Genomic DNA, 24,713 nt, shown 5'->3' on the forward strand with positions numbered 1-24,713 from the left:
ATCTTTCATAGTTGAGGATAAGTTCTTGATGTTGCTTTTGCTTATGATCAACCTAATATTAGACTTGTACTCAATGACTTGTAAGAGCTGCATCTGTCTATATATACACAGATGAGCATGTCAATGTTCAGGATTATTGTTGTACTAGTTGAAAATCTTCTGGAAAATGACCCGATTACATTTCGTGTTCTTTCTTGGGTTCGTACTTCTTATTGAACCGGGTGTTCGAGCCTGGAGCAAAGAAGGTCATGTCATGACTTGTCAGATTGCTCAGGTAATTACTCAAGACTTGTGTATTTGACATGCCTCTCTCTTGCTTCCACTTTATTTTTTCTTAATGTTATGTGTTCGTCTAAGAAAACATAAGAACTCGGGTGCATGTTTCTGTATCGGCCTCTTGTACAGGATCTGTTGGAGCCGGAAGCAGCACATGCAGTAAAAATGCTGTTACCAGACTATGCAAATGGCAACTTATCGTCGTTGTGTGTGTGGCCTGATCAAATTCGACACTGGTACAAGTACCGGTGGACTAGCTCTCTCCATTTCATCGACACACCTGATCAAGCTTGTTCATTTGATTATCAGAGTAAGTACTCCGTCTTTGAAATTATCATCTTCAGCTAAGTCGAAAATAAAAATTTATACTGGAGACTCAAATATCAGTCACATATTGTACTAACAAAAATATGAAAATGGATGAATCAATTTAAAGGAGACTGTCATGATCCCCATGGAGCGAAGGACATGTGTGTTGCTGGAGCAATTCAAAACTTCACATCTCAGCTTGGACATTACCGCCATGGAACTTCTGATCGTCGATGTATGAACATTCATAACTTTCTAATTTTTACGTAGTAATTAAGTATGTGCTTAAGGTCCTAACTATGTTTAATGATCAATTTAGATAATATGACAGAGGCTTTGTTATTTTTATCCCACTTCATGGGAGATATTCATCAGGTATGTAATCACAATCGAACACAAGCACTTTTCAATTTGTTTCTGGTCCTCGTTTATTTAATCCGGACAAATCATTTATGCGTATGATTTTCAGCCGATGCACGTTGGATTTACAAGCGATATGGGAGGAAACAGTATAAATTTGCGCTGGTTTCATCACAAGTCGAACCTGCATCATGTGAGTACTAATATTAAGACAACACTCTGTTAAATCTTTTGCTCTTGCGGATTGAAATATAACAGAAATATGATGTATAGGTATGGGATAGAGAGATAATTCTTACAGCTGCAGCAGATTACCATGGAAAGGACATGCACTCTCTCCTAGAAGACATACAGAGGAATTTTACTGAGGTAGGTTAGGCCGGTTGATTGATTTATTCCGTCTTAAAATTAATTTTGACTTATAAGTTGGACAGAAAGAAAGATCAGCCAGAGTATGATCTAGTCTGAGTATACTTTTACCTTTCACAACTGATAATTCGTAATTTGGGAAGTCTTAACAATGCGTTTCTGTTATTAAAACAGGGAAGTTGGTTACAAGATGTCGAGTCCTGGAAGGATTGTGATGATCTATTTACTTGCGTGAATAGGTAAGGCCCTGCCTTGTCATTTGCGCACACGTCTACCTGGATCTTCAGTTGGTGAATGTCTTTGTAATTAACATTGCAAATCAACAGGTATGCTAAAGAGAGTATAAAGCTAGCATGCAACTGGGGATACAAAGGTGTTGAATCTGGCGAAACTCTGTCAGGTAACAGAGCTTGAGCATTTGGTTTCCATATTCAGATTTTGGTTTTATCTTGTGAAATAAGGGGACGTTTCGTACATGGTTAATGAGCCCCGGGAATATAAAATTCAAAACCATATGCTGGTGTTTGGATTAGCCATTTTATGGTATGAAATGGGAACCCCATGCTCATACGGTTAAATCATTCCTTTTACACTTTTTTGGATACTCATGTTCATATCTTTCATTCCCGTTCTGGAGTCTCGTTCTCATCTACCATCCAAACGCCCTCTAACTATTGACTGAATATAGTGTTTATGCAATGATTTGAATCAACAGATGAATACTTCAACTCAAGAATGCCGATTGTCATGAAGCGGATAGCACAGGGTGGAATCCGTTTATCCATGATTTTGAACCGAGTTCTGGGAAGCTCAGGAAAACATTCTTTGGCATGAACCTGAAAGTGTGCAATTGTGTAACACCCTTAGCTTGTACAAACTGCAGATTAGATTGTAATTTCACTAATTACAGATTTAGACTGTATGCTAATTTGAACAACCTGTTAACATTACTAAGAAGGAACAGCATTGTATTATGCACATTAGCATTTATAGGGCTAAAATAATAGATTGTTAGATATTTTGTACAAATTATTGATAGTAAGTTGTTTAAAATAAATAACAATTTTCTAATAAAAAAAGTATTTTAACCATATTTTTTTGTAAAATTAACAAATTGAGTCTAATTATTTATTGCAATTTATTGATTATGAAACACTAAAATTTATTTAATCAAAATTATGATTTCATCCTATTCTATTATTCTCACGATTTTTTGATGAACCTCTTTAAATTTAGTCATTTTATTACTACTATATTATTCTAAAAAATAATAATTAATTTATATTTTATTAATTACTATGTCACGATAGCTCATCATATTAGTAAAATCTCCTACTAGTTTTTTTTTAAAGGAAAATCTCCTACTTAGTTAATCATTAATATTTTTTAATAATTTTACCGATTAAATCGAATTTCCGTTGCTCGTGATCTGCCAAAACAGATCTTGTTTGTTGACTTTTTTTCCCGGCATATCCATCCAAAACAAGTCAGTCGACATTCCTCCTCATCGTACATGACGGCCACGTGGATCCACCTAAAAGGATTTTATTTCCTAAAATTACCTAAGATAAATTATACTTAAAAGTAACTTTTCTCATATACATACATGGGGGCCGTTTGGCTGAACTTAAAATAAATGACTTATTACTTAAAGTAAAGAAGTTGATTAGAAGTGAGAAGTTGATTTAGACTTATAAGTTATTACAAGTGTTTGGACACCGCGACTTATAAATTTTTAAGTGTTTGGATAACTTAACTTATAAGTTGGTATAGTTTCGTAATTTTGTAATATAATTATTTGATATTTACGAAATAAATTGAGAAAAGTTGATAAAAATATTAGATTAAAGTAATATTTATATTATATAAAAAATGGTTTTTGGTTTGCTTTGTCTCACATTTAAATGATCTATAAGTGTGTTTAAAAATTTATATAAATATTAATATATAATATTGATATATTTAAATATTTCATAAAATTGAAGACAAAAACTTAAATTAAAAAAAATCTTTATATTCAATCACCTATGAATGGAGATAACATAAATCAGAAGAATAAAAAATAAATAAAAACAATAGGAGGTGAAAAGGAGGAAGCAATGGCTGAAAGAAGTTATAAGCTCAGTCCAAAAAACAGCTCTGATTCGTAGCTTATTTTATCAGCTTTTTTTCCCTTTTTTAAGCCCTTCACATCCCTTGCCAAACAATTGAGAAAAGAGAGGAAGTGGGCTTCTGGGCTTTTAAGCCCAGAAGTTCCACTCCCAAACGCCCAGGCAAATCTTAACTCTATTTTACTCAAATCGGAAATACAAGTCACTCAACTTTAATATGGTACAACCTCATCTAAATTTATGTATTAAGATGGACTAATAGAATTATTTTCATATAACAGTAATTATTTATTTTCAATCTTATTAAATAATTAAAATCACAGAAATCATATTTAGGAACTTTTACAGTATGTGTATAATACGGATTACACAAAGCTTAACCTTCATAGTTAATTAAGACAAAACAAACATCTCTCTATCTTTCTCGAGCTAGGGTTTGATAATTGCATTAAAATCAATCTAATTCACACACGTCAATGGAGAATTCAAGCATAATCCCCTACGAGAAGCTCAACGACATCGCCAATTGGCTCGGCACCAGCGTCGCCTCCGCTTTTTTCGCGTCACTGGAGCGTTGTTCTTGCGTCAATCTCAACACTGCTGATGACGACGAAGAGGACGAGGAGGCCAAAGATCGGCCCTTGATGCTGACCACTCTGCAGTCTCCGAGAATCTCGTCGGCTACTGCTGTGGATAATCTGCCCGTGTAAGATCTTGATGTGGGCTGCTTTGTTTTCTTGATTTTGTGTTGAATAAGTGTTTGGATTTTGTTTTGTGATGTGGGGTTTGATGGGTTTGTTGAAAAATGGATGGTGGTGGTGGGGGTGTAATTGGGGTTTGTTTGTGTAATGTGATGATTGATGTGTTTGAAAATTGTTATCAAGAATAGATTTTTGTTTTATGTTTACGTCGATACTGCAATCGGGTTTTTGTTTCTTGGTTTATGATGATGTTAATAAGTCTATGCTGTGAGTTTAGTTCTTATTCTGGCCAGTTTGTGTCTTGTTATGTTTGATATACCTTTAATTCAATAAGGAAAATGTGAGGAATGGGGAAAACTGTAGGAAGTTTTACGCGACCTATGAAGGATATATGTGTGGCCTTTATCTAATTTGTAAATTTTTGTAGGATTATGAGTGTAAATCTTAGTTTATACTATGGAGTGGCTGTATTGAAATTGATACGAGGTTCAGTATATTGTGTCATAGAAATCGTTGATCAAGAACTTATCTGACAAGCTATATATGGAGGGATGATGATAGTTTTATAGTTGCGGTATGGGTTTAGGAACATGATTTGGCACTTGGAATAGCTTTTGACAATTAGAAAGGGTTATAAACTTAAAGTTTCAATATATAATTATAGCAATCTATATATTGGAAGCGTTTTATTAACCCAATACTGGAAGCAGTTTTTAAAGATTCGGATAACAAATAGAATTCGCAAGAATGAAGTGTTTATTGTATTGACCAGTTAACCCAGGGCCAGAAAGTAGTAATATGTAGATCTGTATATTTGGTTTTAAACTGTGCATAGTATTTATGGAATCACTAATAATATGGTGGACCTTTAACCTTTACCTCGAGCTTGATTAGGGTGAGTGAATTAGGGAGGAAATGGAATGATTTTTTGTATAAAACTAAGGTCAAAGCGTATGATTTTCATTCCTTACTTAGTTCCATTTCTAAAAACCATACCTACTCCTTAAACTCACTAGTTTTAGAAGGAATTCTCCATTCTCTTTCTTTTTCATTTGCCTTGCAAACTTTATCACAAAGAAATTTCACTTCCTCGTTTTTTTTCACTCTTTCTTTTGCATCCTCTTCTTGGATTTTGCTCATAATTTTTCATTCAATTCCTTCCCTATTTCATTCACCCCGACCATACATAGCATTGGTGAAATTGAAGTTAACTGAAAGTTCTACAGTCTAGTGATCATCAATACATTAAAGATGGTATCTAGTCTTTAAAGGGGGAAGCGACCTGAGCTGAGAACTTTGAGTGATGGGATCCTTTAGTATTATATTCAAGTCAATATTATGCCACTGCGTATAAAAAGGAAATGGGATCCCCTGCATGATTGATTGCTTCTAGGACTGTAATTGAGTTGAGTTTGGTTTGTGCAAAGTAGTTGAACTTAACTTCTTTGTTAAAGCATTCATAGAATGTGGTGCAGCATGATATAGGGCCGAAAGTTATCTAATGAAGACCTGTTAGGGACTTCCGGAACCAATGGTAGAACAGTACCATTTGGTTTCTGTAACAGTTACTGAATAACAGAAGTAAATCCCTTATCAATATGAGGCCAAAGCTAAATGTTAGAGCTACTAAAGCCATCAGGGCCTGCACTCTTCTAGGTATAGCCTATTGTTTGACCTTCAAGAGCAGGTGTTGTAAGAGCAAGGGGGGAAGGATTCTGGAATATATTCGGTCAATTTAGTGTCCAGCATACCAAGTGCCTTGACAACCTTAAAAGGATATTAAACCTCTGAATGTTGTTATTAATGTACCATGTCCTTACATGAATTAAAGAAATTATCAGATTTATTGTTATTTGTTTCATTAGTAGAGTCAAGTTGCCTGACATTTTTGTGTGTACAGATCTTGTTCCGTAGCCCCTTAATGAGGCCTTCCCTAGAGATAATAAGGCTGATTGAAACTTAGATTGCATTTGTGATTAGTCTCCTTTGGTTGGAATATTCCAAAACGTCAACTCGTGTTGAGCTTATTTCTTCCTGACAGGATTTGTCAGTTACAAGTTGAGCCCAAATCTGCGGCATTTTCTTTTCAGCATTAGGACAATAAGCATAAACTCGAAATAATGAAAAGGCTTCTTTTTTGTAACCTTGAGTGCTACTAGAGAGCATGGACATGAATATATATGATCTGAGAATCCTCATGGAGGGACTTAACTGAAGCCAAAGAAGAACCTATGTCCTTATTGCGAGTTGTCAAGAAACAGACAGTGTCTAGGAGTTTGGACTAGCAGCTCTAAGATGTTACATAGGCCTGTATGAAGAATACAAAATCTAGTTTCTTCCATCCCTGAGCTCCTATGGAGCTAAAAATCTGAGACTTGGAAAGAGATGTACTCATGTCTCATAGTCTATGCAAAGTGTAGCTTAATTGTTTCTGAGAGTTTGGTTCTAAGCACTGAGGCTTGCACCCATTAGCATCAGTTCTTCCTAAGGTTCGGGTTTCACATTACATATTCAATTATAAATCCTGCAGATTTTTGAAAAGAAAAAAAAACATTTTTTTGTCAGGAAAAAAAACACTAAGGGGATGTTTGGTTTAGTTTAAAGAAGTGCTTATTGTCATAATTGAGAAGTTATTTTTAAGTGAAAATGTAATTTTTATTTTATGTGTTGATAATTTTTTTAGTATTTACAGTTTATCAGGTAGTATAAAAATTATTATTATGACAATAAATTATTATAAAATTGTCTTTTAAAGTGATCGTTATAGTTTTGTAAAATCAAATTTCAAAAATTAAAATATCACTAGAAGAATTAGAAATTTTCAAATTCTCATATTTTAGATTATAAATCTTAAATTGATTTATAAATTGTTTACACAAACGTTTTTTATTTATAACCAAAGCTAAACTTCCTCTTACTTCGTGCTCCAAGTTCGTAAAAGTTGGGAAAATCCTGGCTGTTTTTTTTTTTGTTTTAGTTGTGTGCTCGATTTAGTAGTCAGGTGAATCATCATGAGCTTCAGAATCTAAAATTTGTAAAGATCTACTAACCTGCCACTATCAAGAACAAGCCTGGCTCATGTCCTTTCATCAGCCTTCTCAGAGTTTTAACTTTTAACGTCAACTATGGGCAGAAAGGAGTGGTGGTGTTTAATCATCATTCACTGCACGCATCTTTCATATTAGGACATCGGTAAATATCAAATGGATAAATTTGCAGTAATATTAGCTGAAAATTTCAGATGGATAAATTTGCAGTAATATTAGCTGAAAACTTGAATTCAACTACCTTATAATAATTATTTAAAAGCTGCTTTGTAAAAATTATTTAAACATACAAAAAAAATTATCAGACCATAACAGTACATTGCGCAGAACAGTATATTCCGAGAAATTATATGACTTTCTTAAAAAAATTTGAATAGTGCATTATTGATCGAGAGTGTACATATATGCCTTACAAATGAATGAATATTTGTTCCAACACATCTCGGCAGGATAATCGAGAGTCGTACTCGGGTGTTTCGAACAAGAATAAATCCACCACTATGAAATTAAACTAAATTAGGTAATAAGTGTATTTAAATATGAAATCAAAACTAAATTGGACGTGTTCTCTGATGAGTTAAATCCAAATAAATAAGGTTTTATTTGATTACAAATTTCATGTTTACATACTAATTTTGTAGATTTACGAGACTGTTAATATTTTCTATTTACACAAATAAAATAATTTTTTCCTTAAAAAAAGAGTATACATCTATGTATTTTTCCAAAATAATTGATTCATTCCTGAAAATAAGATGAGTTAAATGGTGGTAATTTTATTTTATTTTTTGCCAGAATGGTGGTAATATTTAAAATATATAAAACATATATAAGTGTAAGTCAATATGCGGTCCAACGTCAGCAATGGCATCTCAACTCTCAAGTAATGGCGTAATGCAGAAAGAAAAATTCTGAAACACAGTATAAAGGCTATAAAGTTCAGCTAAGAGTTAACTACTTCGATTTGTAACTTTAAGAGGAAAAATTCTATACTAGCTCTATACAAAATTCAGTAACCTCCAGACCCTCTAATTACCGAGAGTCTATTCAGTTTGACAGCAGAGGAACCAGGATTGCGAATGAAATCTGTTCCGCGGACCTTGTTAGTGAAACAATAGAAGTTAGTCATGGCAGCAGTCCATATAACGTAAAACCAGGTAATGTAGCTGCAGTCCAGATCGATGTATATGTATTGGGAATTCATTACCAGGGCCGCGTTAGTATCTGCTATCAGCAATTACAGTCTGATGCGTCTACATGGATTTACTAGTAGAGCATTCAACTCAGATGAGAAGCTATGTTTTGACATACAATGGGCGTTGTCGCTCTGCTGATAGTTCACCACAAACCGACCCCCACCTTGGATGAAATGGCGAACAAGGACCTCAATCATTTTGACAGGCCAAAAACCAGGCAAGGAGAAACTTACCCTACTACTTTCTCCAAGATGAATATCAACCACTGGCTCTGTACTCTGTCTGAAGATAACGACCAAAGTTTTCAAAAGACCCCACCAGCACCTCCACAATAAAGATATGCATCTTGAAAAGTCACCCATAATCACATCGAATCTGTTTCTTTCTTTGGCTGCCAAGAGCTAAATTTATCAAGAGAACATAATGAGGAATAGAAGGATTAGGGTGAGTAGTAGTGTCCCCAATGCGGATAAGGTAGCTTCAGCTGTATTTAAATTATTGGCTGATTTCTTCTCAAATCTGCACAAGGGCCAACTAATACTTTCTAAATTTTCAGGTAGCGCAAACACTGCACATGCGTTGAATTAACCAACGCTTTTGCTAACAACCCCTTATTATGCTGGCCCATTTGAACAAAATGACAAATTGATCAAATCCGGAAGAAGGTAGGCACCCTACCAGACGAATCTTCAGAGAGCAACTGGTAACCCATAATTGTGGAACGATCTTATTCTACCGTCCCAGCCGGCAGTAACAATCACCAGACCCCAGGCATGAGATATTGATGAGCACTGGCAGGATTTTTTTAGAAAATTATATTGGGTTTTATATAGTGCAGACGGTATAGCACGAGGACTTGGGGGAAGTTTCTCCTCCGGCCAAGTTGCAGATCCCTTGGGAATAGGCTCGACGGAAAATCCCTGGCCCATGGAGAAACAAGCAGATGGTGAGAAAGAGATCCTGTTCGAGACACACTCATCTACAACTTGTAAAGTGCACTCATTATTTAAGATCCCTGGTCTCAAACCAGACCAAGAAATTGCCACTGAGGCATCATTGGAGAAGTACTCAAAGGACTTGCTGGTTTTTGGTTTGGTTAAGGACGCAGGTGGTTTTTCCTTATTGTTGGAGTCCCATAAATATACATTTGAATCATCACAAGCAGAGACGATATGCCTCCCGTCTGGAGTAAAAGAGGCAGATATTTGGTTTGCCCCACTTTTTAGGCCTGTAGATGATACACAATTCACATTACAAACTGAAAAGTTAAAGAACTTAAAAGCTTGATCTATAAAAAAGGCCTATTAATTTAATGTGAACCTAATGGAAAAGAACTATAGATGTAACGAGGCCTATTGCCTATCAATTTAAGGATTCTTCACACAAAGTTAGCCAGTTAAAAGGTATGCGAAACAGCAAATGCACTTGCTACTGTGCTATATAATATTTTTCTTAAAATATCACCTCATTAGAGCAAGTCCAATAGGTGTGCTAAATCAAGTCTTAAATCCAAAAATAGGGAATATGGGATAAAATTGCACTCCAACACTATGCTAGTGATGTGCTAAATCACTAGCACAAGCCTCCTCTTCCCTATTTTTAGAATATGCTAGCCACTTCTAAACTATTTGTTTCATTAAAATATTCATTTCTCTCTCTCCTCCACATCATTTCTCTCTCTCTTTTTTTCCTCTTCCCCTCTTTTTTAATATTATTATAATAATAGGGAATGGATATAGGGAGTACTATTGGAGCTCATGTGCTAAATCTTGTGCTAAATCTTGTGCTAAATCACTAAGACATATTATTTTATAATATTTTTAGGGAACCTCTTAGCATAGTGTTGGACTTGCTCTAAGAATTAGAACTACAAAAAAAGAACCACCAATAGCTAGCTATCTACTTACCACTGAACTTGCCAATTATGTTCATCCCCTGAAGAATTTTAACTTGAGAATCCGCACTAGTAACCATTACTTTGCTTGGATCTTGGTCAAAGAACTGTAGTGAGAAATTATAATCAAGACAATTATACACGATATAAAAGAAATATTAGCACAGAAAGCACCTTTGGGAGATGAAGACTACCTGAAAGCCAGTTATCTTTTTGCTGTTAGGTTTCTTTTTACTATTTAAGCACATCTGAGCTTCCAGTAGGAGATGATTGTCTGATTCAAAAGTAAGCAAATAAACTAATTAATCCTTATTCTTTCATCCCTAAAATTTTAAGATGTTCAATGGTGATTGATGCAACAGAACTGACTTGTACTACTATATATACTTTTAACCAAACCAATACATATATCAAGCCAAGTGATTTGTAATAGCCAAAAATTGACAAGATGTGGAACCAAAACTGAAGTTAATTTCATCATCTCCACACACACAGTAAGGACAATTTTTTCCTCAGGATATAGACAAGAACTTAGATAGGCTGCTATGGCTACATCTTGCCAATTACCTTATGTACCGCATGTCATAAGTTACATGACCATTTTGGTTATAGGAAACTAATATGCCTCGCAATCTAAAATTTTGCATATATGGTAAAGATATGCCAACTAATTCTCATCCTCCTAACAACAAATTGAAATCAAAATGTGAGCTTACGTTATTTATCTGCGAGGTGACAATGTTATAAAATGAATTCGACCATGTGTAACCAAAATTACCAGCAACAATATTTATGTCTAGCGGACGCAAAAGCTTCTACAATAATTTTATTTCTGAAGTAAATCTAGTACCTGTTACAGTGAACAATCTGCAGCTGCCAGTTACATTGCCAATGATCCCACCCTATATGATATCAAGCAAAGACTCGTTAGTTAAACCCATCATTTGTCAACTTAAGCCTTCTTTTCAGATGGATGAAAAGAATTAAAGAGTCGCCAAACCTGCCCATCAGGGCGATAAGAAACAGCAGTCACTAGATCTCTCACATCAGTCCAATCAACAACTTGACATTCATCGATTGCCCAGATGCGAACTTTTCCATCAATTGAACCACTAATAAATTGATTATCATCCACAGGGTTAAACTGAGCACAAGTCACTGCATTTCATTAACAAAATGTAGATGCTCTTAGTACTACTATTACCATGCAAGTTAACAATTCTACTGAAACTGAAAGACAAACAATCAGCACTGATATGCCGCAAATATATATATGCATTGAAGACCCACAAGAGGATGAGGGCTCACCGTAATTACTGTGTGGAAAAGCTTTAAGAAATTGGTCACATCCTACTTTCCACAAATGAACAGTTTTATCAACAGATGAAGAAATCAGATGCTACACCAAAAACAATGACAATTAGATATCTTTTATTTACAATAAAAATTCAAAACAGACGTAAACCTATAAATCAATTAACTTACATTATTCTTTGACCATGAGAGGTCCAAGATCTCTCCTGTGTGCCCCCGAAACTCGTGCAGCGGTTCCTCCAATATCCGAAATACCACTGGTGGGAAAATGATACAAGCCGAATCTGCAGTTTTCCTCATTCTCTTCAACTTACTGATTTTTTCCTGCTCAGCCGCTAAAGGAGCCAATTCAGATAGATGATTTACAGTAAAGTATATGCAAGACGGGTCAATATCTGGGATATCAACTTCATTCGATCTCTCATCTTCCACAACTTGCCACACACGAACAATCCCATCTTCGCCGGCACTAGCAAGGTATTGACCATCTGGACTGAATTTCATTGCCAATATTGAACCAGCATGTGCCTGTATATCTTGCCCAACAAAAAGAGCTGATAGCTCTTTCAAATGTTTTTTGCTTTGGTGAACCTTTACTCTCCGAACCCTTCCTCTCACAACTGAGTGGGATCCCATTGGAGGTGAACTTTGAGCTGCTTCTGTATTGTTTGCAATGCACGAAAAGGAACGAATTCGATTAACCCACCTACTTTTGACCCTGTTCCCCGTCTTTGTTGTATTTCCAGCAACCTCAGCTTTTTGCTGCATGTTTTGCTGAATTAATGACTCCCTGATTTGTTGCTTTAAGCGTTGGTGAACTAAGGAAACCGAGGGAGAAGGAACCTCATTCCCCATTTTGGTTAACGGCTCAGGACCCGATTTATCAGTAACATTTGCATCTTGAGATGTGAAATTTTCTTTTAAGCTCAATTTACTCGACAAATCAAAATCATCATTGGATAAGGTAGACACAATGGACCGGCTAGAACAGAAGTCATCTTCAGAAGTTCCATTCCTCAACAAAGAAGCGCTATTCTCTCTTCTAAAGCTGTCACCACTACCAACCGAATCTACTGTATCAGCACAAGATTCTGCACCATCTAAGCTTAATCCCATGAGCCTTGAGAATGCACAACGACGTCTTCGCACACTTAACGGTCCTTTAACCCAGACATCATACTGATAGCTACTGGAAACTCCATTTTCATTGCTATGGCTAGATTCACAAATATCAGACCCCGAATCAGATAAAGAAGAAACAATGTCATCCTTAGCATCGAAGTATGGACTTTCTTCGCCTTTATCACAGTAGCTACCCATGATTTCTTGAGTTTAACCCATAAAACCCCACCTCAAGAAACCACCTTTTGTAATCCCTATGCAATGTACTAATTCCATATGAATTTAAAACCTAAAACAACATTAAAAATACAAATTAACAACAAGAAAACACACAAACACAACCACCAAGATCAACAAAACAGAAAACAATTTAAAAACACATATAAAAAATACCCAACACAGAAACATCAACAAAAACTAAAAACAATGGATCCAGCATGGATCCCAATCCAAACCCAATTAACAATGTCATTAATAAACAAACACTAGCTCAACATACATTACACAAATATTCAACAAAATCCCATAACATAATTAAACAAATAATGCATAGAAATATGAACCAGAGGCCATGTAAAGAAGAACCAAAATCCCCAAAAAAACACATAAAAAATAAAACCCATTATAAAAACAATCACATGGTGTTTTATTGTTGAAGATTTAACATCAAACTAATCACATTTTAAGCCAGCAATCAACACAAACATGAATATTTTATAAAAATACTCACATGGGGTTTTGTTCTTGAACGAGATGGAGTGAATTCTGGGTTGTATGGATCTGTTCATCACAATTCAGGCCACTATTTCTTCAATCTCTCTCACACACATATATATAAAAATGAGCGACCATTAATTTAAAATAAAAAAACAATAATAATATTTAAAATAGGGTTAATAAAATAGAGAATAACAGAGAGATGGGAGAGAGAGAGAGAGAGAGAGAGAAATCCTTGATATTCGTGAAGAGAGAATGGACCGAGAAACGAGATTTGTTGGAGAGATAGAGATAGAGGAGTGGTTGTAACAAGTATATATACAAGTGATATGTACTGTGGTAGAGTGTGAGTAAGTTTAGTATTAATGTACGGAGTAATAGAGTTGTGTTATGTAATGATAAAAAGTACGAAGCCGTCTAGTTCAACGTTAGTTTCTGTTTCTCTCTCTAATGCTGTCTTCTCCGAACAAACCAACCACGAACTATCTACTGCTTCTCTCTCCCCCGATCTCTCTTTAACTGTGTGCGCAGTATTTTCAGTAATTACTCTGATATTTTTTTTTGTTTTCCATGTCCAAATATTTCCGAGTGGTAGTGATTTAAATTATATTTTTCCGAATTGCGTGAGAGATAATAATAATAATGTTTGTGATATCGTAGTATCATTAATTTTTAATAGTATCAATGGTTTTAAATATATTTTTTATTATATTTTATTGAAATTTCCAATAGTGTGCCCATGTGCATATAATAGTGGCTCATTTTCATGAAAATGATCAGTTTTGATTGGTGGATGAGTAATAAATGTTGATGGCCCCAAGCATGCACACAAATTCCACCAATGAAAACAAGTCATTTTTACGAGAGTTGTGTTTATTATGTGCCCTTAAACACACATTAGAAAGACCGTATTTTATTTATTAGATCAATTTATATTTTTTTTCCCGATGGTATAACGAGTGAGATATACTTATTTCTGAAAATAAATATATCTCACTCGTTGGCACTCTGTTTTACATGATTCAAAGGTCTTTGAATATATTTTTCATAAATTTTATTTATTAGATTAACTCATATTGTATTAAATTATTTATGATAAGTATAGTTTTATTTTTTGTCATAAATAATCTTAAACGGTGCTTAAGATATAATATAAAAGAAGACTAATAAAAAAATATGTATTATTCTTTTATTAAGTTAATTTTTAACTCAGATATACACTAGAACGTATATATCAATGAAATTTCTTAATTTTTGAAAATCATCGTTGAAAGGAAAAATAATACTCCCTCCGTCCCCTTCAATTGTTTACATTGGAGGGGGACACGGAGACCAAGACAATGTATGAAAAATGAGTAAAGTTAGATGAAAAGTGGGTAAAGTGGTGGGACCCATCAATATTTAATACTCCCTCTGTCCCATTTTATATGACCTTTATTCCTTTTTGGGACGTCCCAAAAAGAATGACTTACGATTTTTGAACACTACTTTACACTATTACACCCACTACTTTCTTCCACTATCTCCATTATATAATAACGAATTTTCTATGGTGTGCCCAAGGGCACACAATAGTCACTAACTCCATGAGAATTCTAACTTTTGATTGGTGGATGTATAATAAATGTAAATGGCCCCCCTGCATTCACATCAATTCCACCAATCAAAACAAGCCATTTTCATGAAAGTTGGTGCTTATTGTGTGCCCTTGGGCACACATTCGAAAGACCGATATAATAATATAAACACTATTATATCCACTACTTTCCTCCACTATCTCAAATCTATTATTAAATATTAATAAGTCCCATCACCTTACACACTTTTGAACTAAACTTACTACCTTTTTCTTAATCTCTGTGAAAGTCAAACCAGCTCATACATTTTGGGACGGAGGGAGTAATAGATTTGAGATAGTGGAGGAAAGTAGTGGGTGTAATAGTAGTTTTTATTGTTAAATACTCTCTCTGTCCCATTTAATTGTATACGTTTCTTTTCAACTGTTCGACACGCATTTCAATGCTCTTATAAAATATAGTTCCGTAACTTATTTTTGAGATTTTCTTTTTCTGAATAAAAATATAACATCCAAACTTTAATTCAGAAAAAGAAAATTTTAAAAATAAATTACACAACTACACTTTACAGGAGCATTAAAGTCCGTGCCGCGTCCCCGTCCCCCAATGTATACAATTCAGGGGGACGGAGGGAGTATGAGATAGTGGGAGAAGATAGTGGGTGTAATGATTGAAAAAACTTACTATTTATGGTAATGTAAAAAAATGAGAGGGACATATCAAAATAGTAACTGTAAAAAAATGAGAGGGACAGAGGGAGTAATCATTCTTAAATCAAAATAGAGTTAAATTTTGATTTGGATTAAGGGGTGAAGACGGGATTAACACCCTTCCATGCTGAATTGATCTTAGTCGGTATGTATTCCGATCTAACAAATTAAGGGCTTGCTTGTTTAATAGAAGCAAACACTATTTTTGTCTTCTGCTTTTCATGACCCGTTTAAGTAGATAAATAAAAACACCTTCAAGAAATTAAAAATGCAAAATTCTCTCTAGCTTCTGTTTTTTTCAAACACTTTGGGGCCACTTGGGTGAATTTAAATAAGCGTTTATTGCTTAAAGTAAAGAAGTGAAGTAGAAGTTAGACTTAAGTTAAGACTTATAAGTGATTAACGTGTTTGGTAAAGAAGTAGAAATCATGAAACAAAAGCTATTAAACTCAACTTCTTTTAAGTGCTTTCTAACTTATTACACAAACGATACGAATGAGTACTTTTAGCTTATAAATCGAGAAGCCCTACTTAAAAGCGATAGCGGAACACATATCTTGTGTTTGTTTGTTTACCAGAAGCAGAGCTGATTCCGGTTTAAACTTTTGTTGAGTAAATAAGTCGAACCACTTTTAAGAAGTTAATAATCTAACTTCAAACATCAAATGAATCATTATATAATTTAATTCGATTGATAAATATCATCATCACCTGATTAAATTTGTTTGACAATAAAACTGATCATGAAAAGTAAATAAAAATACATGTACATGTATATTATATTGCCCACCTGGAAAAAACGAGGTCACATCACCTATGTTTCCTCCTTGCCCAGCCAACTAACCACGTCAGCTTTCTGAAAGACAAAAATACCCCTGATATTCTCGAATAATACAGATAATATGCCCATTATCAATTTATCACGCATGTCCCCAGTTGAATCGTTCTGAGGTTGGGAATGACTGTGGAAATACCGTTAGGCTTTAGTGGACAAATCGTAATCGTTCATTCACTATTCGCTGGAATAAAGACACCGTGTAAATTCAGCTTCGGATTTAAAAATCAAATTGGATTTGTGCATTTCAAAATGTGATAAATCAGCAATATTGAATATCAAATAGAGAATTGTAGAAGATGGGAAAAAAATAAAATCGAGAATCACGATTGGCAGATCAAATCTACCCTACTCTTGAAATGGTATAGAGTAGAATTTATATTAATATTCAAAAAAATTTCTTTTTGTAATTTAAAAATTACACAATAATAATAATAATAATGATAATAAATATTGTTACTATTTTATTAAATTTATCGCAAACCTTGGTGGTGGTTTCTTTTCGCTTCGACGACAACTTTAACGGGATGCAAAATAATGATAAAAAATTATTTGCTACGACTAAACGAGTAGAAGAATTGGGATATGTGGACTGCAGTGTGTCCTCTATATCCTCTTTTAGGGGTAAAAATGGGGCGGGTTCGGGGCGGGGATTTCATTTCCCAGCCCCGCCCCATATATATTTTTCATGCCCCGTCCCCGCCTCATTCTCCGTGGGGATTTATTTTTAATTTCCATCCCCGCCCCACTAGGAATTTAATATAATTTCGCTCCACCCCGCCCCGCTGCTATAATATTACATTTTAAATAATTATTTAAAAATTTAGTAATTTTTTCTTCAGAATTTCATAAAAATATAAAAGGCACGTATATTAAAAGCAAAAAACTAAATAATGCATGCATGTCAAATTAGAATAACAATATAATCACGCAATCTTTTTTTATGGGTGTTGCTAAATGCAAATCAGTTTTGCTTAATGCAATTCGCACAAATTACTCTCATAACCTCTTAGTACAGTTAATATGTATTAAATATAGAATGTGAGTGTGATGCATTAAAGGCGCTTAGATGATTACGAGGAGCATTGGCATTTAGTGTTTTCCTATGTTTAGGTTATTATTCAGAAGAAATACTTTAATTTATTAATAATTTTATCATATTCTACTTATTATATAAATTCACTAAAATTGTCTTTGGTTAAAATTTTAAATTCAATTCTTGAATATATATCAAATTTTAAATTGACATCACACAATTAGTAATTATTGAAAAAATATTTTATTTTCGTCAATGTTTTCAGTATAATTAATATATCATCGTGTTTAGTGAAAATGTATTTTTTTTAAAATAAGTGAAATCAATTTATCTTGAACTCCTTTTATCGTAGTATATATATTGTTCTTATTTTATAAAAAAATAATATTTTAATTGTCTCTCGTATAGATTGTTTATATGTATTTTAAGTCGAATAAAAAAGACAGCGCCATAAATAATTTTTTCAATTTTATTCCCTTAAATAATAATTTGAAGTAAAAGTTAGTGGAGCAATTAGTCTTTATTTTAAAATACATGTTGAAAAAAGAAAACGATAACTATAAACACATGAGTTAAACAAAAAAATAGAAAATATTATATACAAATCATGCTTTTGATATCTAGTTACTCGATACTGAATAATTATTATTTTATATAAATATATAAATTTAAGCAAATATTACAAAGTGCTGATGCATGCTTAAATTTTAAATATGATAGTCAAAAATTATACTCTCCGGATATATTAGTGTCTTGACTTTTTAACATTCACTTTTAAAAGTTTTGACCGTATATTTAAAATTATATATTTTTTTAATTTTTTTATGAATAAAAATATTAAAAATTGAAAATGATAATTTCATGTGTGCAGTCAAAACTCTTAAAAGTGTCAAGCCCCTATTAAATTTAACCCTAAGGAGTATATACTAATTTTCAGCGTAGCAAGTAAATATAATCACAATATGTCCTCTCAAATATAAATAAACATACAAATAAAATACTTAATAAAACTTATTTCTTATAATTTTTATTTGTCATTTTGAGTTTGAGCATGTAATTTCAGATATTCTAAATGCAGGACACAATTAGTTAGTTTGTATTAACTTTTTGTGATTAAAATTTAGATTATATATTTTTATTTATAAAAGAAAAATTATAATTATAATTTTGACTATCCTTTCGAAATACTTAAAAATGTGGGTTTAAAATCAAAATTCTTTTAGAAAATGTTAAAAAAATTAATCACAAAGTAATATATTCATGTTATTTAATCATGATATGTTGGTTTACATATAAAATTAAGAAACGGTTACACATTGCACGAGTAAATGAGTAAATTCTAACCAGTGTTGATGAGCTGTAAGACTCCAACAAACTAGACATTCAATGTGCACCTAAAACAACAAGAAGGACAGTAGAGTAATTTCGGTGAATTGCATCAAGCAAAATTGATTTGCATTTAGCAACCATGTTTATTAACCGTTTTGCATATAAAAATATCAACAAAAAAACATTTTACTAACATAAGAACTTTCTAATACTTTCAAGTCTCAAGATCTGAACTACTTAAAATAATTCACAAACTAAAGACATTAATGACATAATATAGATTTTAAAATTATAGTTTTGTGTATTATAAAATAATAATATTAAATCTAATAAATATATTATACTAAATATAATAAATATATTATATTAAATATAATTATTTATTTATTTTAAATATATGCGGGGCGGGACGGGGAATATCCACGGGGATTCAACAAATACCATACTTGCCCCATATTTTGGCGGGGCATAAAATCAATCCCCGTCACTATCCCATTCCTTATATTAGCGGGGCGAATCGGCCCCATTTGGGATGGGTTGGTGCGGGTTCCCCATTTTCCCCACCCCATTTTTAACCCTATACTCTTTGCAGGACCCATGCCAAGACTCACCTTTCATATTGACTCATAGAAACATCTTCCACCGAATTTGTCGTGTAAATTGTTAATTTTAGATCATCAATAATTTTAAATTTTATTAATTATTAACATATTTTAAAAAATTAATATTTAAAATTTACAATATTTTCAAATAAATTATAAGTAAAATTAAAATATAATATTTTATCCGATCACATTCTCTTAAAATGTGCCTGACAATTACTCTCGTATTTATAAGATGTTAATAAAAATGTCATGTCAAATATTTCGATGTTGTATTTTAATGTTAAATATTTCATTAGCATTGTATTGAAATCATGAAATGTTAGCATGATGCGACAAAAAATGTCAATTTAACTTGTTGTGAGAGGAATTGATACAACACCCCCAGAACCGTGTAGCACAATTATAGGGATATCTGTTACAACTACGAAAATCACGGCTAGCTCTTAGGGGCTACCGTGGACATAAACTAACAAAACAAATGAGAAACAAGTGTGTTTAAGGGCTGAGCTTGCAAAGAACCAAACAACGAGGCCGGAATTATGGAGTTCCGTCCTGCGATTGCCCGGAAATATCTGTCACAAAGGTTACACGTGCCTCTCTTTAGAGTGTAGAACTCGTGAATATGATTCTCGTCCTTTTGCAAGGTGCCTACATGCCCTATATTTATAGGGATCAAGCCCATGTAGTTCTCGATTTAGGACTCTGAAGAGATAAGCTCTTATCCCCTCTAGTTTAGGATAAAACAGCCTTCTTTCAGTAGTTATCCAGCGGTATCCCACTCCAAGTAGGTCACTTGAAGCCTTCATCTTGCATGATTATCCGAATTTATATGAATTATCTCCCCCGATTGTAATTATCTCCATAATGCACGTATTTATCTCTTAATTCGTAGATAAATAATAGCTGATACACTCCTAATATGTCCCCAATTCGTCCTCCTAGAAACAAGGAAGAAGAGTCCTGCTTGGAGTCTGCCTGCCATTCTGCCCAAGCGGCGGAAGCCCTGCCAGCGGCATCCCCTAGCTGCAGCCCTATAACTGCAAGCCAAGATGCACTTAGCGGTAACCCCTAGCAGCGGTAACCCCTAAAGCGCCTTCAGGTGCAACCCCATTCTGATGGCAGCCTTCGTTATGCTTCCAGTGTAAGTCCATGTACCTTCTTGTGCGCATTCAATGATTCACCCAGCTATGGCGAAGCCCATTATCCTTAACCAAATGATTCCAATAAGCCCAAGTGAAGCCCAAATAATATGATGGGCTATAAAATAAGCCCAGGGAGGTTTTATTGCACAACATAACTTATATCGTTTCATGAAATAAATAAAATATTCTTTTAAAAGTGTGATTATTTAAAGAGAAAATAATTTTTCTTTGTCACTAAATCATTTATCTTCTTAGAAACTTGTCATTGAATTAAATATATTTTTATTGATGGCACCAACGTTATATCTTCATTCCATTTAGTCGTTTAAGCTACGTAATGCAAATTTATTTTATCAAAATAAATAAATAAATTTTGAAACTAAATTATCTTTTTGATATATAAATGAATCCCTAATATCTCAATTTTCGGATTAAAAAGGTGAAGATCCTTTAGGTTTGAGACCCAATCAAGTGGGGTGCATCGTGTATGGCACCCCTCCATCCTTCATCCTTTCATCCTGGAGGTCTGGGACTTCTATGAGGTCTCCCCCATGCAGCTCACCCCCAACTCTTACCGCATGGCGGTCTGCCTCTACATCCTCTATGACATCCACCATGGGGTGAGGATGTCTGCCTTGGAGTTGGGCTGGTTCTTCCAGCTGAAACTTACCGGCAGGACCCCAGGGTTCTTCTACCTTACTGCCTGGAACACCCATCACAAGAAGGGTATCAAGGGCAACCGCCAGTCGATGTCGGACTGGCAGAAGCTCTTCCTTTACTGCTATGACTGCCCAGTATACAGGAAGGACTTCAATCTCTCCCCCAGTAAGCCAGCTTTCCCTTAATCCAATGTCTAGTTCACTCCTTTAGGGTTCCCGTTCAGTCTTCTTATGCTTGTATTTGTTGTAGACATGCCAGTGCAGACTCCTCTGGCGGGAGAGTCCCTTGAGAGGGCCAAGCACGTGTTGGGGCTATCTACCGGGCTAGGTGATGGCTCCAGCCTGCTTACCCCAGAAAATCTGGAGAGGCTCGGTTTTTCCACTACGGTGGTAAATGCATCCCCCGATGACGAGGGGGGCGCAGATGTGGAGGCGACGGGAAGCCCAGGTTTCCTCCTAGCTTGCACCTTTGAACTTACTTTCCTGATATTTGCTTTATAAATTTCCTTCCTGCATGATTTATGATTTTCATGCCATCTGCTGGGCTTGCATTTCCCCATATTTCCGTATATGTTTGCACATTATCTAATTGTTTCTCCTTGTCTCTTTCCACAGATATGGCTGCCAACATTCCCAAATTCATCAAGCGCTCCACTAAATACGAGGATCTGTTCGGGGAGGCCTCCGATTCTCCGGCTCCCCTCTCTGCCAAGCCTCTCTCCCAGCTTCCTTCTCCCTCTTTAGAGCAGAAGAAGGCCTCCTCCGGGGGTCGCAAGCGGGACCCCTCCAAAGCTGTCGAGGCGGGGTCTTCAGCTGAAGGCCGTACAAGTAAGAAGCCCAGGTTAACCCTGGCCCGCAGTTCTCCCGCTTCCTCCTCTTCTCAAAAGACTCAGCTCTTTCAGCGGATGCTCTCCGACCAGGTCCCCGAAGCTACCGTTCGGGAGTGGGACAGGCTTTCAATAGCCGAGGCCACCCGTGACAAGGTGGTGGCCAACGCTAAGAGCCTGTTCCTCGATCTGAAGATGGGGGAGCACGTCGCTGACACAGCCCGGGTCAATGAGAAGATGAGGGCGGATTTGAAGCAGGCTAAGGCGGACCTGGCTTCCGCTGTCAAAGACAGAGATCTTGTGCGGAAGGCCAACCAGGAGCTGAAGGAGGCTGAAGCCAAAGTCCGTGAGGAGAGGAGGAAGGAGGACGCCGTGAGGCGTTCCTTGGAGGAGGAGACAGATGGCCTTGGGAAGATGGTGAAAAGGCTGGAGGGCCAGGTGAAGGAGCTGCAGGAGGCTGCCGCCGCTGCAAAGGCGACGAGGAAGGAGCGGGAGGCCGCCGTTTTCGAGGCCGGAGTTGCCGCAGGGGTCAAGGACTGCGTGAAATCGGCCTACCGCTTCTTCCCTGACAACGATTGGGCCAAGTTGGGGCCTGATGCTGCGGTAGCCCTGGAGGAGGCGAAGGCCGAAGACGCTTCTGGCCAGGAGAAGGTTCCAACAACTTCCCAAGGTTTCTCCGGGGATGGTATTGAAAAGAGGGGTGTGGCTGAAGACGAGCCGAAGCCCGTGGAGCTGATCTCTGCGGGAACTGAGGTGACGCCCCCGGAAGGGGTTCCAGCTACAACCCTAGCGACCACTCAGGCTCCGCAAGACATCCTCCCTGCCGACGAGAAGGGCTCCTCCTCTCCTGCCTCCTGATCTTCCCTCCTCTGTGTTAATCAAACTTTTATTTTTTTTTGTTAATCCTGAATTTGTGCGTGGCGCTTGTCGTCACGAATTTGGTATTTTTGGATGAGGGTGCGGGCACCTCGGAATGCCCCGCAAGATATTTTGTTGTTTCAAGGGACCTCCCCCTGTTGGTGCGGGGAGGAATTTTCCTTTGAATTTTATTATTCTCTTTATAATAGCTGCTTTTGCTCCTTCATTTGCTTTGTACAAATTTTTTGTATTCCCTTGGATATTATTGTGTTGGTCGCCTAACTCTTCCATGCAGGTAGAAAGAATGAATATAGGGGATAGCCCTTGCGTTGAAAGCGTACACATTGTTTACTTTCTGGGGGGTTGTGATCCTTGGAACTTCGTTTTCCAAGGTCGCTTCCTTCTTTGCGGATGTATGTCGATGTATACGTTTGTGTTAACTCCCCAGTAGCGTATATAAAAGCACTTAGCCTTTCCTCGTAATAGCCCATTTAGGCGCAATTGAATCTGATCTCACATGTGTGAGAATCTAGGGACACCATTGGACGTAAGCCTTAAAATGACCCCTAGGTGTAAGCCTTTAGAGTAGTCTCCAAGTATAAGTTCTGAGATAATTCCACGAAGTGAGCTTTCTAGTAATCCCACCAAGTTAGCCTTGTGAGCCTGGATAGGCTTTAAACTCGAAAGCCTCGATAAGCCTTCGGCCTTGAAAGCCTCGACGGGCTTTAAACTTTGAAGGGCTACCGTAAGCCCAAAACCATGAAAGCTTGAAAAGCTTCAGCCTTGAAAGCCTTGATAGGCTTGAAACCTTGAAAGCTTGAAAAGCTTTAGCCTTGAAAGCCTTGATAGGCTTGAAACCTTGAAAGCTTGAAAAGCTTTAGCCTTGAAAGCCTTGATAGGCTTGAAACCTTGAAAGCTTGAAAAGCTTTAGCCTTGAAAGCCTTGATAGGCTTGAAACCTTGAAAGCTTGAAAAGCTTTAGCCTTGAAAGCCTTGATAGGCTTGAAACCTTGAAAGCTTGAAAAGCTTTAGCCTTGAAAGCCTTGATAGGCTTGAAACCTTGAAAGCTTGAAAAGCTTTAGCCTTGAAAGCCTTGATAGGCTTGAAACCTTGAAAGCTTGAAAAGCTTTAGCCTTGAAAGCCTTGATAGGCTTGAAACCTTGAAAGCTTGAAAAGCTTTAGCCTTGAAAGCCTTGATAGGCTTAAAACCTTGAAAGCTTGAAAAGCTTTAGCCATGAAAGCCTTGATAGGCTTGAAACCTTGAAAGCTTGAAAAGCTTTAGCCATGAAAGCCTTGATAGGCTTGAAAAGCTTGAAAGCTTGAAAAGCTTTCCTTCCCACCGGTGCAGCCAAGTTATCAAGTTGTGTTTACGAGTTTTAGTGTTTTCGATTCCCAAATTTATTTGAATTTTAAGCCAAATGAGTAATGTCAATGATACGCCTACTACCCCCCGAGTTCTTTAGCATAATTTTAATTATGGTGGAGAACTAGATGCAATTGAAGCCCTAAATAATTTTTAAAGGATACATGAAGCATTCAATTAACAATCATGGTAAGCAAGCATACACAACATTTTCATAACGGAAAGCTGCGAAATTTTATTGAATCACATGGTAAAAATTGACATAGCATAATATTGGGGGGTGCAACGACACTACCCCCCGAGCATCCTAGCAAGTAAAGCAAATAGTAGCCTGATAATTTTCCTAAAAGCATAGCG

General features: G+C 35.9%; 3 protein-coding genes across 3 annotated transcripts; 2 read left to right on the top strand and 1 right to left on the bottom strand.

Annotated features, from left to right (window-relative positions):
- Positions 1-93: 93 nt before the first annotated feature.
- On the top strand, positions 94-2,343 carry LOC108211113 (endonuclease 1). Its single transcript, XM_017382624.2, has 9 exons — positions 94-274; positions 406-586; positions 713-820; positions 905-960; positions 1,055-1,138; positions 1,219-1,314; positions 1,489-1,553; positions 1,641-1,714; positions 2,030-2,343. Exons 1-9 carry the CDS (start codon positions 167-169, stop codon positions 2,146-2,148), a joined length of 891 nt encoding a protein of 296 aa, XP_017238113.1. The 5' UTR covers positions 94-166; the 3' UTR covers positions 2,149-2,343.
- Positions 2,344-3,782: 1,439 nt separating this feature from the next.
- On the top strand, positions 3,783-4,332 carry LOC108211114 (uncharacterized). The gene has a single exon (XM_017382625.2). It carries the CDS (start codon positions 3,902-3,904, stop codon positions 4,133-4,135), a length of 234 nt encoding a protein of 77 aa, XP_017238114.1. The 5' UTR covers positions 3,783-3,901; the 3' UTR covers positions 4,136-4,332.
- A 3,740-nt stretch (positions 4,333-8,072) lies between these two features.
- Positions 8,073-13,910, bottom strand: LOC108215129 (uncharacterized). Its single transcript, XM_017387482.2, has 8 exons — positions 13,430-13,910; positions 11,749-12,988; positions 11,572-11,662; positions 11,264-11,421; positions 11,114-11,165; positions 10,458-10,537; positions 10,277-10,370; positions 8,073-9,597 (listed from the first exon to the last, which is right to left on the bottom strand). The coding sequence occupies exons 2-8, from the start codon at positions 12,895-12,897 to the stop codon at positions 9,059-9,061; spliced, it is 2,163 nt and encodes a 720-aa protein (XP_017242971.1). The 5' UTR covers positions 12,898-12,988; positions 13,430-13,910; the 3' UTR covers positions 8,073-9,058.
- Between the last annotated feature and the right edge of the window lie 10,803 nt (positions 13,911-24,713).

Source organism: Daucus carota, chromosome 3 (genome assembly GCF_001625215.2).
Source record: "Daucus carota subsp. sativus chromosome 3, DH1 v3.0, whole genome shotgun sequence".
Classification (NCBI taxonomy): domain Eukaryota; kingdom Viridiplantae; phylum Streptophyta; class Magnoliopsida; order Apiales; family Apiaceae; genus Daucus; species Daucus carota.